The 13181-nt window shown below is 61.2% G+C and overlaps 1 protein-coding gene across 2 annotated transcripts in view; it reads left to right on the plus strand.

Annotated features, from left to right (window-relative positions):
- Positions 1 to 11039, plus strand: part of LOC110573623 (protein tweety homolog 1) — a 15373-nt gene extending 4334 nt beyond the window's left edge. Inside the window, exons 3-13 of one of the 2 annotated variants that reach the window (XM_021682251.1) lie at positions 1119 to 1230; positions 1996 to 2216; positions 4377 to 4472; positions 5769 to 5841; positions 6361 to 6436; positions 6871 to 6926; positions 7095 to 7187; positions 7346 to 7438; positions 10182 to 10324; positions 10454 to 10499; positions 10600 to 11039. In XM_021682251.1, coding sequence (XP_021537926.1) covers positions 1119 to 1230; positions 1996 to 2216; positions 4377 to 4472; positions 5769 to 5841; positions 6361 to 6436; positions 6871 to 6926; positions 7095 to 7187; positions 7346 to 7438; positions 10182 to 10324; positions 10454 to 10499; positions 10600 to 10638 — 1048 coding nt within the window. In that variant the 3' untranslated portion in view covers positions 10639 to 11039. The remainder of the gene's footprint in view (positions 1 to 1118; positions 1231 to 1995; positions 2217 to 4376; positions 4473 to 5768; positions 5842 to 6360; positions 6437 to 6870; positions 6927 to 7094; positions 7188 to 7345; positions 7439 to 10181; positions 10325 to 10453; positions 10500 to 10599) is intronic. The other variant, XM_021682252.1, reaches the window with a different exon arrangement.
- The last annotated feature ends 2142 nt before the right edge of the window (positions 11040 to 13181 follow it).

Genomic DNA, 13181 nt, shown 5'->3' on the forward strand with positions numbered 1-13181 from the left:
GGGGGGGGGGGGGGGCGGGAGAGAGGGGAGGGGCACTTGAGGACACACCCTTACACCGTTTACCAAGAGCCAGCTCTAAGCACAGCCCTCCCCGTCAGGCCACCCCCACAGATCGGGACGCCTGGATTCGAGAGAGACCCGCCCCGGATCCGGGGGAGTGGCGGGCTGGGCCCTACCCCACTGCCTCACAGCGGGGAGCAGCAGTGTGTTTGGGGGTGTCTGTGGGGGAGGAGGCCTGGGCGTCCTATATCCAAACTGCTTCCTCTTCGGGCTCTCCTGACTGGGGGTGGACGGGGGTGGTGGACAAAGACCCCGTGGGGGAGAGACACGGCCAGCCCCCAGCGGCCTGGGAACAAGAGCAGCTTTGTCCCACTGTGAACAATGGGCGGGGGCGCCGGGGCGGGCGTGGGATCCCACGGCTGGGGGTGGGGCCCGTGGCCCGGGCTGGGAACTGTGAGGGCGTCCGGCTCTCTCCGCCGGGTCGGAGGGACACACTGGGGGTGGGGGGGAGGGGCCCGCATTCGGACCCCACAATGGAGCTCTGTGTGCCGGCCGCGGAAGGGCGGGGGCGCAGGCTTCTGGCCCATCGGCCCACATTCCCTTGCTTCGCTCTCAGCTGGCCAGACGCTTGGGTCCCGGGGGCGGGGGAAGGCGGGGAGCTCCAGGCTCGGGGCCCCCCGCCCCGGGAGATGATGACTGGGGGGCCAGCACTCCTGGGAAGCCCCAGGAGGCGGGGAGGGGATGGCGGCACCCTGAAGGGACAGGTGCTTGAGGAAAGGAGGGAGGGCTGGGTGTGGGGCCGGCAATCCTGGGGGGAGGGCTTCTCCTGGGGCTGGGCGTGACAGGGGTTCCGCTCCAGTGAGGTGCGGGTTAAATCTGCCCCCCCGCCCCGCCCCTCCACCCACCATTAGCATCACAATGACGTCCCGGGGGTGGGGGAGGGGGCTTCCCGTTACCTTGGCAACCGGTGGGGGCCATGCTGGAGACGTTCCTTTCCCACGACGGGCTGGACCACTGGGGTGGGGGGTGGGAGACGGAATCGGGTGTGTGAGGAGGTGGGGGGACGCGGCCCCAGGGTCCCGGGACAGACTGTGATTTCCCGTCCCTCCCCTTCTCAGCGCCGGCATTGGCATCGGTTTCTATGGCAACAGCGAGACCAGCGATGGGGTGTCCCAGCTCAGCTCAGCATTGCTGCATGCCAACCATACGCTCAGCGCCATAGACCACCTGGTGAGGGGCCAGGCACCGGCCAGACCCCAGACCCACACCCAGACTGGTTCCCCATACCCGGACAAAGGGCCACCTCCCAGAGAAACGGGACCGAAACTCAGAGCCAAGACCCCACGCCTGAGATTTGGGACCCCAGACTCAGACTCAGACCTCAGACCGTACACCCCACCTCCAACCCTGACTGCAACCGGGACCTTACACATGGCCCCCTCAGACCCTCAACCCAGATCTGAAACATGGGGCTCAAATCTAGACCCCAATTCACTTAGTCTCAGCCCTGAACCCCTGCCCTCAGGTCAGATCCAGGCCCTCAGACCTGATCTGTGGCCTAAACGAAAGCTCAGGGACCTCAGTGCTGAGACCCAGGACTCTGCCAAGAGGCCTCACTCCCACCCCTAGGCCCAGGGTCCCAGACCCAGAGCTGAGACCCAGGCTGACCTCGGACCTCAAATGTCATGTCCATTGCAGACCCTGGACCATGGAATCGAGACTCAGGACCCCAGACCCAGGCAGGCAGATGCCAACTTCAGACTCAAAAGCTCAGGCATAATTTTAGTTCTGGTGCCTTAATCTTACCTGGGACCCAAGCCACTGACCACCCAGAGCTCCTGATGGGAGGCCACAGACCTGTACCTCATTCCACAGATGTCCTAGCCCCCAGATCTCAGCCACCTGCCACTCCTACTTCACCCCACACCCTTGGACCCAACCCCGGCCTCCCCAGACAATGCCCTCCTCTGACCCCAGACTGCCCCCTGCACGCAGGTGTTGGAGACGGTGGAGAGGCTAGGTGAGGCCGTGAGGACAGAGCTGACCACTCTGGAGGAGGTGCTGGTGCAGCGCCCGGAGCTGGTGGCTGCTGCCCGGGGGGCTCGGGGGCAGGCGGAGGCGGTGGCCCAGCAGCTCCAGGCGCTGGCCTTCTGGCGGGGAGTGCCCTTGAGTCCCCTGCAGGTGGCCGAAGACGTGTCCTTTGTGGAGGAGTACAGGTGGGTGACTGCTCGTCCTTGCCCTGGGTGGCAGGGGTTCTCACCCTGGGTGACTGTGCCTCCTGGGGACATTGGGCAACATCTGGGGACATGTTTGGTTGTCGTAACTGGGGGAGGGGGCGCTACTCGCACCTGGTAGGTGGGGGACCAGAGATGCATCCTGCAATGCACAGGACGGCCCCTGCAGCAAAGGATGACCTGTCCCGAGTGTCACAGTGCCCGGGCTGAGTAACCTTGCCACGGAGGTGGACCCCACGGCCTGCTCACATCTTCGCATTCATCCACTCACTCACTCACTCACCCCTCAGTCATCCATCTGACACGTGCATCCACTCAACAGATCCTTATTTAGCACCTTCTGGTGACAGAGAGGGGTGCCCCAGTGGTTAGGAACATGAGCTCTAAGGCCAGATGGCCACTCCATGACCCTGTGACAAGTTACCAGTTCCGTGCCTTGGTGTCCCGATCTGTAAAGTGGGAACGATGGGTAGTGCTCCCCTCATTGGATTGTTGAGGATCAGATGAGTGCTTATCCGTATGTGCTTACAACAGTGATGGGCACACACTATACAGATGTGTGGAAAATGTAAGTTTTTATGAGACAGGGCAATGAACAAAACAGACGGCAACTCCTGCCCATCTTCCAGTAAGGGGCCCAACAAGGAGCAAACACTTGTGAGGTGGTGGGTGGTAAGAGCTTTGGAGAAAAGTGAAGCAAGGGAGGGGGATGGGCTGGGGACAGTGACTGGCAGTTTGCACGTGCAGTGGGCGTGTGTGGGCGTCGGGGGTGGGGGTCTGGGGAGGCCGCACCGAGAAGGTGATATGTGAGGGAGGAACAGCTTATGCGGATATCTGGGGCAGGCACCCTTGCCAACAGCCAATATGATGAAGTCCTCATTGCTTCGGCTGTTAGGAATTTTGTCTCCTGTTTATCTGACACCTTCTGAGGGCCCTGCCCAGGCGCCGGGGCAGAGGCAGGACGCCGTCTCTTGCCTCCTGGCTTCTGTGCTCCGGGGTGGAGGCCCACCAGGGCTGAAGCAGTCCATGATAAGGACACCCCCGCGGGGCATCCAACAGGCCTGGGTCCCAGGGAGTCCGGGTTCTGCACTGTGGCTAAGCCACGTGCCAGGCTTCAGCCCCCCTCTAGGGGGCCCAGGTAGTCGTGCAGGCAGACTCCCCCCCAACAAGGAAGCGTCCCTGGATGTACCAATATGAGTGCCTGGGCCTCGGGAGTCCTCCCCCAGCTGAGGTGGCCGGTTTCCTGCAAGGTTACTGGGGCCCCTGGAGGGAGAGCTTCCTGGCCAAGTTCCTGGAAGCCCAGAGCAGGTGTTCACAGCGGCTTAGGGCAGAAGGGTCGGCTGCTCCTGACGGAAGCGAGAGAGCGAAGCTGGGGTGTGCGGCAGGGACACTGGGAGCAAAAGCCGGCGGGTCTCCCGGAGCCACGCGGCCCAGCTCCCCCTTGGGAAAGGAGGGTCCTCTTGCCACTCCGGCGCCCCAGCCTCACACAGCTGTGTGGGGACCACGGCCAGTGCTGCTATTTATGGAGCATTCACGCCATGCCAGCCCTCCGAGCAGAGTGAATCAATCATTAATACTTAACTAGCATGTGAAGTTCCCTGCACGTCCAAGCTCCTATGTCAGGGTGTCCGTGTGCCCGGTACCCTTCTAAGTTTGTGCTCCTTAGCCTCACAACACCCTCTCGGAGCAGGTGCTGCTGATCTCCCCCACGTTACAGGCGGGGAAACCAAGGCACAGGAGGCAAAGCTCCTGAGACAAGGTTGCGTGCAGGTAGGAAGTGGAGAGCCTGGCCGAGCCCCATGTTGTGCAATAGGACACTCGGCCCACGCCCGGGAACCACCCACTTCACTCTGCAGGGTGCCGTGGCAGGTGGGGCTCCAGGGGGCCAAGCGCTCATGCCCGGTGACAGGGCCTGTGCACGGTCCAGCCGGGGTGGGGTTCCAGGCGCCCAGACCCTGGCACCTGAGGTCTGACTGGCTGCAGTGGCCCGCCTCCCAATGCACCCATTTCATGAGGAGCTGGCTGTGGCCTGGGGACCGGGGCATGAGCGTGGGGGTGCCGTCCCCCTCTGCCACCCTGGTCTGGGAGCCTGGGTACGGAGGGCTGGATTTGCTGCTCAGTGTCACCCTGTCCCTTCTCCAGGTGGCTGGCCTATGTCCTTCTGCTGCTCCTGGAGCTGCTGGTCTGCCTCTTCACCCTCCTGGGCTTAGCAAAGCAGAGCAAGTGGCTGGTGATCGTGTAAGTCTGGGTGTCCTCGGGGCAGGCTCATGGACCAGCACAAGGGGACCTCTTTCCATCCCACAGCACTCTTGCAACAGGGACCACTGTCCTTGCCAGGTTCATGCTCTCATTCCCTTGTCCCATAGACTTCCATGGAGGTCCTGGGCTGGGTGAGCACATACAGAGACACCAGGCCTAGCGCAGGACAGGCTGGGCAGACCCAGAAACACAGGCCCTGAGGCGTGGGAAGGGCTCCAAAATCCTAGGGAAAAAAAAAAATTATATATATATATATAATGATTGCACTGAGGATGGGGTGATTACTGACTTCTCCTGAGGGCTGTGTACACACAACCCCGTGAAGGAGGGGCCCGTCAGGCACCTGACTTGCAGAGGCAGAAGGTGACCACATCTGAGGCTGAGTGACCGTTACGTGGCTCACGGGAATCTCAAGACTACACCCTTATTTAACGGCTCATTCTGTGTGACCAGCCCTCTTCTGGAACCCTCACACTGACCCTGTGAGGGTATGCTTTCCTTTTCCCCATTTAACCCAGGGGGAGACGGGGGCTCAGAGAGGTTGGGCCACTTGCCCCGGGCCACACAGCCAGGAAGTGCTGGAGCTGGTTTTCTACTCAGGCCAGCCCATCCCAGTTAGAGGGGCCCTTGAATCCTCCCTGCCTCTGGGGGCCCTGCTGGTGCTCCCCAGTCTCCACACCCACCCTCGGTGAGAAGTCCTGCTGTCCCATGCAGGCTCCCCCTGAGGTTTAGAGATGGTGACCACCCTCCAGTGCTGACCCTTGCCCCTAGACCCCATCCCCAGAGAAAAACCAGGCCGCAGTTCTAGCCCTGGCGGTGCCCATGCCTTGGAGGAGGAGTGTGGGCAGAGCAGGAGGTGACCAAGCTGTGCTCAAACCTGAGAGGCATGCTTGGGAACTACTGGGCTCCTGCGGATTCAAAGCGAGGAAGCAGAGCCCAGAAGTGGGCAGTGGCTCTCCCAGAATCCCAGAGCAAGGCGGGGGCATCGCTGGGCTGGCATCTGGGCTGCTGGCTTGCCAGCCTAGGGCCCTTCTCAGCATCCTCCCCCTCACTCCCAGGCAGGGACCAGATGTTCAGTTCAATGTCAACAATCACAGGTCTACGACCTGCAGCCCCGTCCTCCCCCTGTCCCCCCTAATTCTGATCCTCCAGGCTCCAGAGATTGGTGGGGAAGGGGGAGGGGCTGTGATAGGATTTGGGGCGGGGGAAGGGAAGAGGTGAGGCAGGTACATTAAAAACCCCAGAACCCCAAACCAATCCCCTCCCCTTTTATAGGATGACAGTGATGAGTCTCCTGGTTCTTGTCCTGAGCTGGGGCTCCATGGGCCTGGAGGCAGCTACAGCTGTGGTGAGTAATGGAGGCTGGGCCCCTGGGCCCTGGGGCAGGTCCTAAGGGGAAGGACTTGGGGCCAGGAACACAGGTTCTGAGGTCTAGAAGCTAGAGACTTGGACACTAGGGAGGAGGGGCCTAGGGGTCTGGACTCCTGGGTCTGAGGGCCTGGACTCCTGGGTCTGGGGGAGGAGGGGGCTGGGGGGGAGGGGCTGGGGGCCTGGACTCCTGGGTCTGAGGGAGGAGGGGCTGGGGGTCTGGACTCCTGGGCCTGAGGGAGGAGGGGCTGGGGGTCTGGACTCCTGGGTCTGGGGGAGGAGGGGGCTGGGGGTCTGGACTCCTGGGTCTGGGGGAGGAGGGCCTGTGGGATCGGACTCCTGGGTCTGAGGAAGGAGGGGCTGGGAGCCTGGACTCCTGACTCCCCAGGGATGATCAGGAAAGGGGTTGGGGGGCAGGTGAGCCAGACACTGAGTTCTGTGGGTGTGTGGAATTAGAGCAGTTTCTGGTCTGAGCCCCTCTTCCTAATGCCTCTCTCAGGGCCTCAGTGACTTCTGCTCCAGTCCTGACACCTACATCCTGAACCTGACCCAGGAGGAGACTGGGCTCAGCTCAGGTGACCCCACCAACCCCCTGCAGGCCCTGCATCCTCAGGCCTCTCTGCCCAGTCCTGCCTGGGGTCATGGGGCGGGGGCGGTGCTCGGTCTCAGAAGCTCTCAGCACCTCTCCTGGTGGCACGGGAAAGAGACAGGGATACAGATGCTGGATTCAGGAGAGAGCAGTTGGGAGACAGGGTTGGGCGTCCCTCCCCCAGAATGGGAAGATTTGGCCACTTGGGAGAAATGCTGCACAATTTAGTCAAGGGCAGGAGGGCAGGACGGTAGCCTGTCCCTGAATGTCGGGCTGCTGGGACCACAGGAGGCCCCCGGGCTGGGGAGGGGCCCCTGGCCCTGAGGGTGGGGAGGCAGCGCCCTGCCCCTTCCCACCTTCCCGCGGGGAGGCTCCGGGGACCCAGGCTCATGGGCTCCCCCTCTTTCCCTCCCACTTCAGACATCCTGAACTATTACTTCCTCTGCAATCAGGCGGTCTCCAACCCCTTTCAACAGGTTAGGGGTGCAGGCAAGGGAGCCGGGTGGAGGAGGGCGGGCTGGGGCCTGGACTGCGGGTCCTTGGGGAGGCTGCGGGCGCCGGGGGCCCTCAGTCCTGTGTCCCCGGGGAAGAGAGTGGTCTGGGGGCGGCCACTACCCGGTCCTCCTCCCCCTGTCTTCCCGCAGAGGCTGACTCTGTCGCAGCGAGCTCTGGCCAACATCCACTCCCAGCTGCAGGGCCTCGAGCGGGAAGCTGTCCCCCAGTTCCCTTCTGCGCAGGTCGGCCGCCCGGCGCTCCCCCCACGGCCCCGAGTCCAAGGGGAAGGGTGGCCTGTGGGCGGGGCCCGCGGCCTGTGGGCGGGGCCCGCCGAGAGGGGCGGAGCCCGGGCCAGCCCGGCCCCGCAGGAGCAGGTGGGATAACGCTCGCTCCCGCGCAGAAGCCTCTGCTGTCCTTGGAGGAGACGCTGAATGTGACAGAAGGAGACTTCCACCAGTTGGTGGCGCTGCTGCACTGTCGCGGGCTGCACAAGGTGCGCCCTGTCCCCCGTCCAGATTCTTCCAGGGAGCCCGAAAAATCCTTACGTTCCGCCCTTACCTATCCACCCACCCCCATCCGTGCATCTGTCGTCCGCCTCCCCTCCCTCCACCGCCACCCCTCCCCGCCCCCCTTCCCGTCTCTCCCCTGGAGCCCCTGCAGCCTCGGGAATGCCGGAGCTAGACAGCGTGGGCTCCTGTCCTAGCTCCCGACCCAGACAAGTCACTAAGTACTCCGTGCCTCAGCGTCCTCCCTTATAAATGAACCGGGATCGCAGGGGGCAGTAGCTGTAAGGCTCTCCACACTGAAGCAGCAGGCTGGTCAGGGCCGCCCGGAGAAAGCATGCCCGGCGTCCCGCAGACTCGTCCAACCTTGGCTCTGGCAGGGGAGAGCCCCGAGTCCCCGTTCCCGTCACCCGTGAAATGACGGAGAGGATACCTGCTTTCCTGGGCGGGACCACAGTCTGTTAGGGTGACTCACCTGCGCCTGGCTTTACTAGGTGCGGCACGGGCAGGATGCACCTGCGCCCTTGTTAGCCATGCTGCTTTCATGACCCCTTCTTACAGAGGACGTGCAGAGGGCCGGGTCTCCCCACTGGCCCGGCACACCCCCTCTCCCTCTGTGAGCCTCCACCGCCAGGCAGTCACTCAGGGTCATCCCTTTGCTTCCTCACCCCACCCCCATCCCAAGGGCCCCCTGCCGCTCAGGCCTAGTCTTCTGCCCTGGAGGAGCGCACATGCCTCCTCCCCCCTCTTGTCTGTCCCCCCACGGGCTCTCCAACAGGGCTGCCAGATTTAGCAAACAACAAATACCTCTTCACTGTAGGTAGGTCCCCCGCCATATTGGGGACATGTCTGTACTAAATATTTTTTTGTTGCTGGGCTTCTGAAATTCAAATCTATGCGGGCATCCTTAGTGATCGCATCCCTTCCATAGCTCCCACTGTCCCCAGAGCTTCTCAGATTGGCACTCTAGGAAGGGGGCAGTGGTGGGGGGGGGGCAAGGAATCAATACTCAGAATTGCTGAATACCTGACCTGCAGAACCCTAGAAGGCAACCCTGCTCTTTTATTCAATGGCAAACTGAGGCCCACAAATTTCTCTGTGGTCCAGGCCAACACTGCGCTGGATCGCACTTCCCAAGGTTCACTGTGGACAGAGGGGAAGGAGGGAGGGGGGAAGGTGGGTCAGAGTCTCACCCTCTACTCTGTGCACCCCATGACTCCAGGCCTCAGTTTCCCCTCTCTGGGCTTTAGGGCCCCCACATGTTACAATCAGGATTGAGGGACATCAGGGATAAAGTGGCAGGAGGGGGCCTCTGGAGCCTGACAGATCTGGCTCTAATCCCACGTCTGCCCCTTCCAGGCTTTGTGACTCTGGGCAAGTGGCTTGCCCTCTCTGGGCTTCAACTTTCTGCCACGGCAAAAGGCAGCAGTGTGAGGGGGCCCGATCTCTGCCTTGCAGGGCCAGGAGGGGGATGAAAGGACATTGTCTAGGTGCCTGATACAGTAAAAAGAGAACGCCCCATTGCGCTGACGGGCCCCTCGCTCGGGCTTCACTGGCTCAGTACCAGACACCGCTGCCCCCCGCCCAGGGGCTCAAGCCAGAAACCTAGGATCATCCCTTTTGCCGTCTGTCCTTACCTCCCACAACCACTCCCCAGGAAAGCTCTGCCGGCCCTTCCTCCGGAGCCCATCTGGACTCCGAGCGGGGCTCCCTCCACCATTGCTGCTACCCTGGTCACCCCCCCCCCCCCCCCCCCCGCCCAGTGGCCGCAGAGCATTTTCCCTGCCTCCCTGCTGCCCCCCCATCCGTCCTCCCACAACAGCTAGCAGCTGGGTGAGCCTCTATCACACAATCCGATCAAGTTCTTTCTCCACTAAAGCCTCCAGTGACTCCCCTGCATGTGGATTAAAGCCTAGCTCCTGGCCTCATCTGCAAGGGCCCGGGCTGGCCCCAGCCTCAGCCCCTTGCACCCCGTCCCTGCTCGGGCCACAGCAGCGCCCAGACAGCTCCTGGGCCTCGAGCCCGCGGTTCCTTCATGCTGTCGGAGCCCGGTCCTGCCCTCTCTCTGGTCCCCTCTCGGCTTAGGGTCATCTGAAATGACCTTCTGGAGCCTCGGAACTCACGTAGCCCTGGGACTGGGAGCCACACCTGCACAGAGCAGGCCCTTGGCTAATCTGTGGCATGAATGATGGCCAGGCATTCAGGAAATGGCTCAGCTCATTTCCAGGGATGCCGGGAGGGGCTGCCAGCATTTACTGAGCGTGCATTATGCGCAAGGTATAATAATTCCAAGTCAGGGGTTCTTCCAAGCATTATTCTAAGTGTTGTTGTAAGCCAGAGATTTTGCCCCCCGGGGGCATTTGGCAATGGTTGTCACAGCCAGGGTGGGGGTGCTCCTGGCACGTAGTGGGCAGAGCCCAGGGATGCCGCTCAACATCCTACAGTGCACGGGACGCCCCACGACGGAGAATCATCGGGCTCATGGTGTCGGAACCCCTGCACTGGACCAAGGCTGAGCCGGTGTGGTGGCTGGAGGTGGGGTGGAGGGGAGGCCAAGATTTGGGTTTACACCTGCACGTGTAATGATGACTGTGCTTGGAGCACCTCCTGTGTGCTCGTACGGAGGCACAGAGATGTTGAGTGACTTGTCCAGCATGGCACAGCCGGCTGTGTGGGGTTGAGGGGGCGTGCCCGCTGACACACCGCCCCCCCCCCCCCCCCCCGCCCCCCCAGGATTACGGCGCTGCCTTGCGGGGCTTGTGTGAGGATGCCCTGGAAGGTCTGCTCTTCCTGCTGCTCTTCTCCCTCCTGTCTGCGGGGGCCCTAGCCACCACCCTCTGCAGCCTGCCCCGTGCCTGGGCCCTCTTCCCGCCCAGGTCAGGAGGGGAGGGCGGGCGTGGTCCTGGGGGGAGGCGGTGTGGGCTGGACCCCTGGGCCGCTGTTGGGGCAGCAGCCTCCTGACAGGTCCCCCATCCGGCTTCTCTGCCACTCCCATCGCCCCCCAGTGACGACTATGACGATGCAGATGATGACGACCCTTTCAACCCTCAGGTACCGTACTCGCTGGTCTGAGGGAGGAGGCCAGGGGCCTGTGATACAAAGCCAGATCCCCTCCATACCCCCTCCCCGATCTCCCCAATCTCCCCTGCAGGAATCCAAGCGCTTCGTGCAGTGGCAGTCATCTATCTGAGCCCCTCCTCCGTGCCAGACTGGAGCCTGAGCCCCCACCCTGGTGAGCTTCCGGAGCGGCACCCTGGCTCCCCCTGCGGCCAGCCCCTGCTCGCCTCTCCCTCGCTCCGGGCAGGGGGGTGGCCCTGCCACCTGCATCCGGTGCCCTGTGTCTGCCTCTCTCTGCAGTTCCTTCCCTGGCTGCCAGAGAAGACCCCACTAACCCAGCCTGACTGGGCTCTCACCTCTAACAGCACCTCTGGCCACGGACACCCCCACGGGCTGCCTCCCTGCCCTGCCTCCTCTCCCACGCGCCCTTGCCTGGGGAGCCAGCCAGGGGGCAGGCCGGGCCCTGGGGCTGGCAGGGAGGGGCGGCCATCTAGCCCCGCAACCCCTCACCCCTGGCCACCAGGCCCATCCTCGAAGGGACACGAGTGTCCTCATCCCTGCCAGGCCCCAGGGGGCTTAGGGCCGTCATCTCAAGTTGCGGCACTAACTCGGGAATGGGTTGATTTGAAATAAAAGGGAAAACTTTATTTTACAAGCAGCTGGGTCCTTATTTGTCTCCTCCCTGCTCTGGCCTCCTGGTTGGGGCCGGGGAGACCCCTCCACTGCCGCCTCCTGGCTGCCAGGCATTTCCAAGGACACTGAGTTCTTGTTTTGTTGTTTTTAAAATAATAATGACTTTTTTGCCTGATTCTAAAAGTAGGACACATGTCCTGACCCAGGAAGAGATCAGACAAGCCAGGAACAGATCTCAGTGTGTTTGTGTGTGTGTGTGACACAGAAGACAGATGTCAAGTCAGAGTGAAAGGCCGTGTGGTTTCAAAGCTCTGCGGACACCATTGGTCTCTGTCTGGAAGAAGACGTTCTACAGACGAGACAGGTGGAGATCTACCGTAGACAAAGGAAGGAGCAAACGTATCGCAAAGAGTAAGTAGGAGACTCTTGTATGGGGTGTACCTTGGCCGGAAAGGGAGCACTTCCAGCAAGATACCCCAAAGCTGGCAAGGAGAAGGTAATTTATTTGACAAATTGTGGAACTAAAAACAATAACGTAAAGCCAGAAGGCAAATTGGTAGTCTAGGGAAAAACTGTTTTCACACCTATGGCTGAGAAATGTGTTTTTATTACTACATAAACATAATCTACAAAGCTTCCATACACTAAGAAAAGGACCACTTAACTTGAAAATAAGCGATTATGACACACATTTGATGAAGCGCAAACCCCAATAGCAGGGAACAGACAATGGGGTGTTCAAAGCCTGACAATTAGGAAGTGCAATCTGAAACGAGGAGGAACGCTTTCCTTCCCCGCCCCCCCGCGCCACGACACAGTGAGAACAGTGCTGGAACCGCCGCTGGCAAGGCTGGGCTCTGGAGGATGCTGGGGCGCGCAGCTCCCGATGCTGTGATGACAGTCTGCTCGTGTGTGACCCTCTGGCCAGGCTGTTATACTCTGGGGAAGATGAAGCAGAGGCATCGGAATCTCAGGATGTCTATCAAGGGCTGTGGACAGGCTGAACTCTGAGCTGAAGGCCACGGAGAGAGGCCGAGTCCCATAAATCACCGCACAGCAGGGCTCTCCGGAACACAACAGCTCTTGGGTTCGGGATTTTAGGGACTGCCTAGGAAAGGAGAGATGAGCTGGGGGTGACAGACGGTGGCAGCACAGTGGACAAATGCAGGGGAGGCCGTGATTAAGGGCCCTGCCTGCCACTCACCACCAGATGGCCGTGGGCAGTCATGTGACCTGTGGGAGCTCCGCCGATTCACCCCCTGGCGGGGGCACGTAAGACAGCTCCCCAGGCCCTCCTCTGAGATTCTCCTAGACCACAGGTCTCCCTCAACTCGCCGGGCAGCAAAAACAGACTACTCCCCACGCCTGGTGTGAATGCTCACGCTCCCCCCTCCAGAAACACTGATGGGGTCACTTCCAAGCGCCACCGGAGTAGTGCAGGTACTGTGCACGAGGGTTTCGGGTCAGGCTTGGTGGCCTGCAGTGCCAGATGTCAGGCCCTCAAGGGGGGCCTGCCACTGGGGAGCTGCTCTTGGGCTTCCTAATCGTCTCTGTCTTCGGCACTGCAAGTAATGTTCAAGGAAGTTTTCTGTGTGGAATGGCCTGAAGCTGGGATGGAAAAATCGACCGCAGTTTCCAGTGAGGGGCTCTGGGGGCCAAGTGTTGACTCAATTTCTCCTTTCGACTAGCTGGGCTGCCGGACCCTGGGCCGGCCCGCAGCTATTCTGGCTGTGCTGATCTCAAACACTGCCCTCTAGCGACCCTGAGTCCTCGTCCACAAGCTGAAGCTGCTGTGTTGGGATATTCCAAAAGCACCCTGAGATTCAGGCTACCTGATTTCCCGCCAACAGGCCCAGCAGTGATCTTTAACCTGGAAGCTTTAACCAAGAAAGAAGGACATTTTGCATAACCTTTACAAAGGCGAAATCCACTTTTATTTAAAAACCATACATATGAGGACTTTCACTTCCAACCAAGATGGAGGAACAGGGACTAGATTTGCTCTCCTTCCTGAAACAACCAAAAGGCCAGACAAAATACGTG

This window comes from Neomonachus schauinslandi, unplaced genomic scaffold (genome assembly GCF_002201575.2).
Source record: "Neomonachus schauinslandi unplaced genomic scaffold, ASM220157v2 HiC_scaffold_52, whole genome shotgun sequence".
Classification (NCBI taxonomy): Eukaryota; Metazoa; Chordata; class Mammalia; order Carnivora; family Phocidae; genus Neomonachus; species Neomonachus schauinslandi.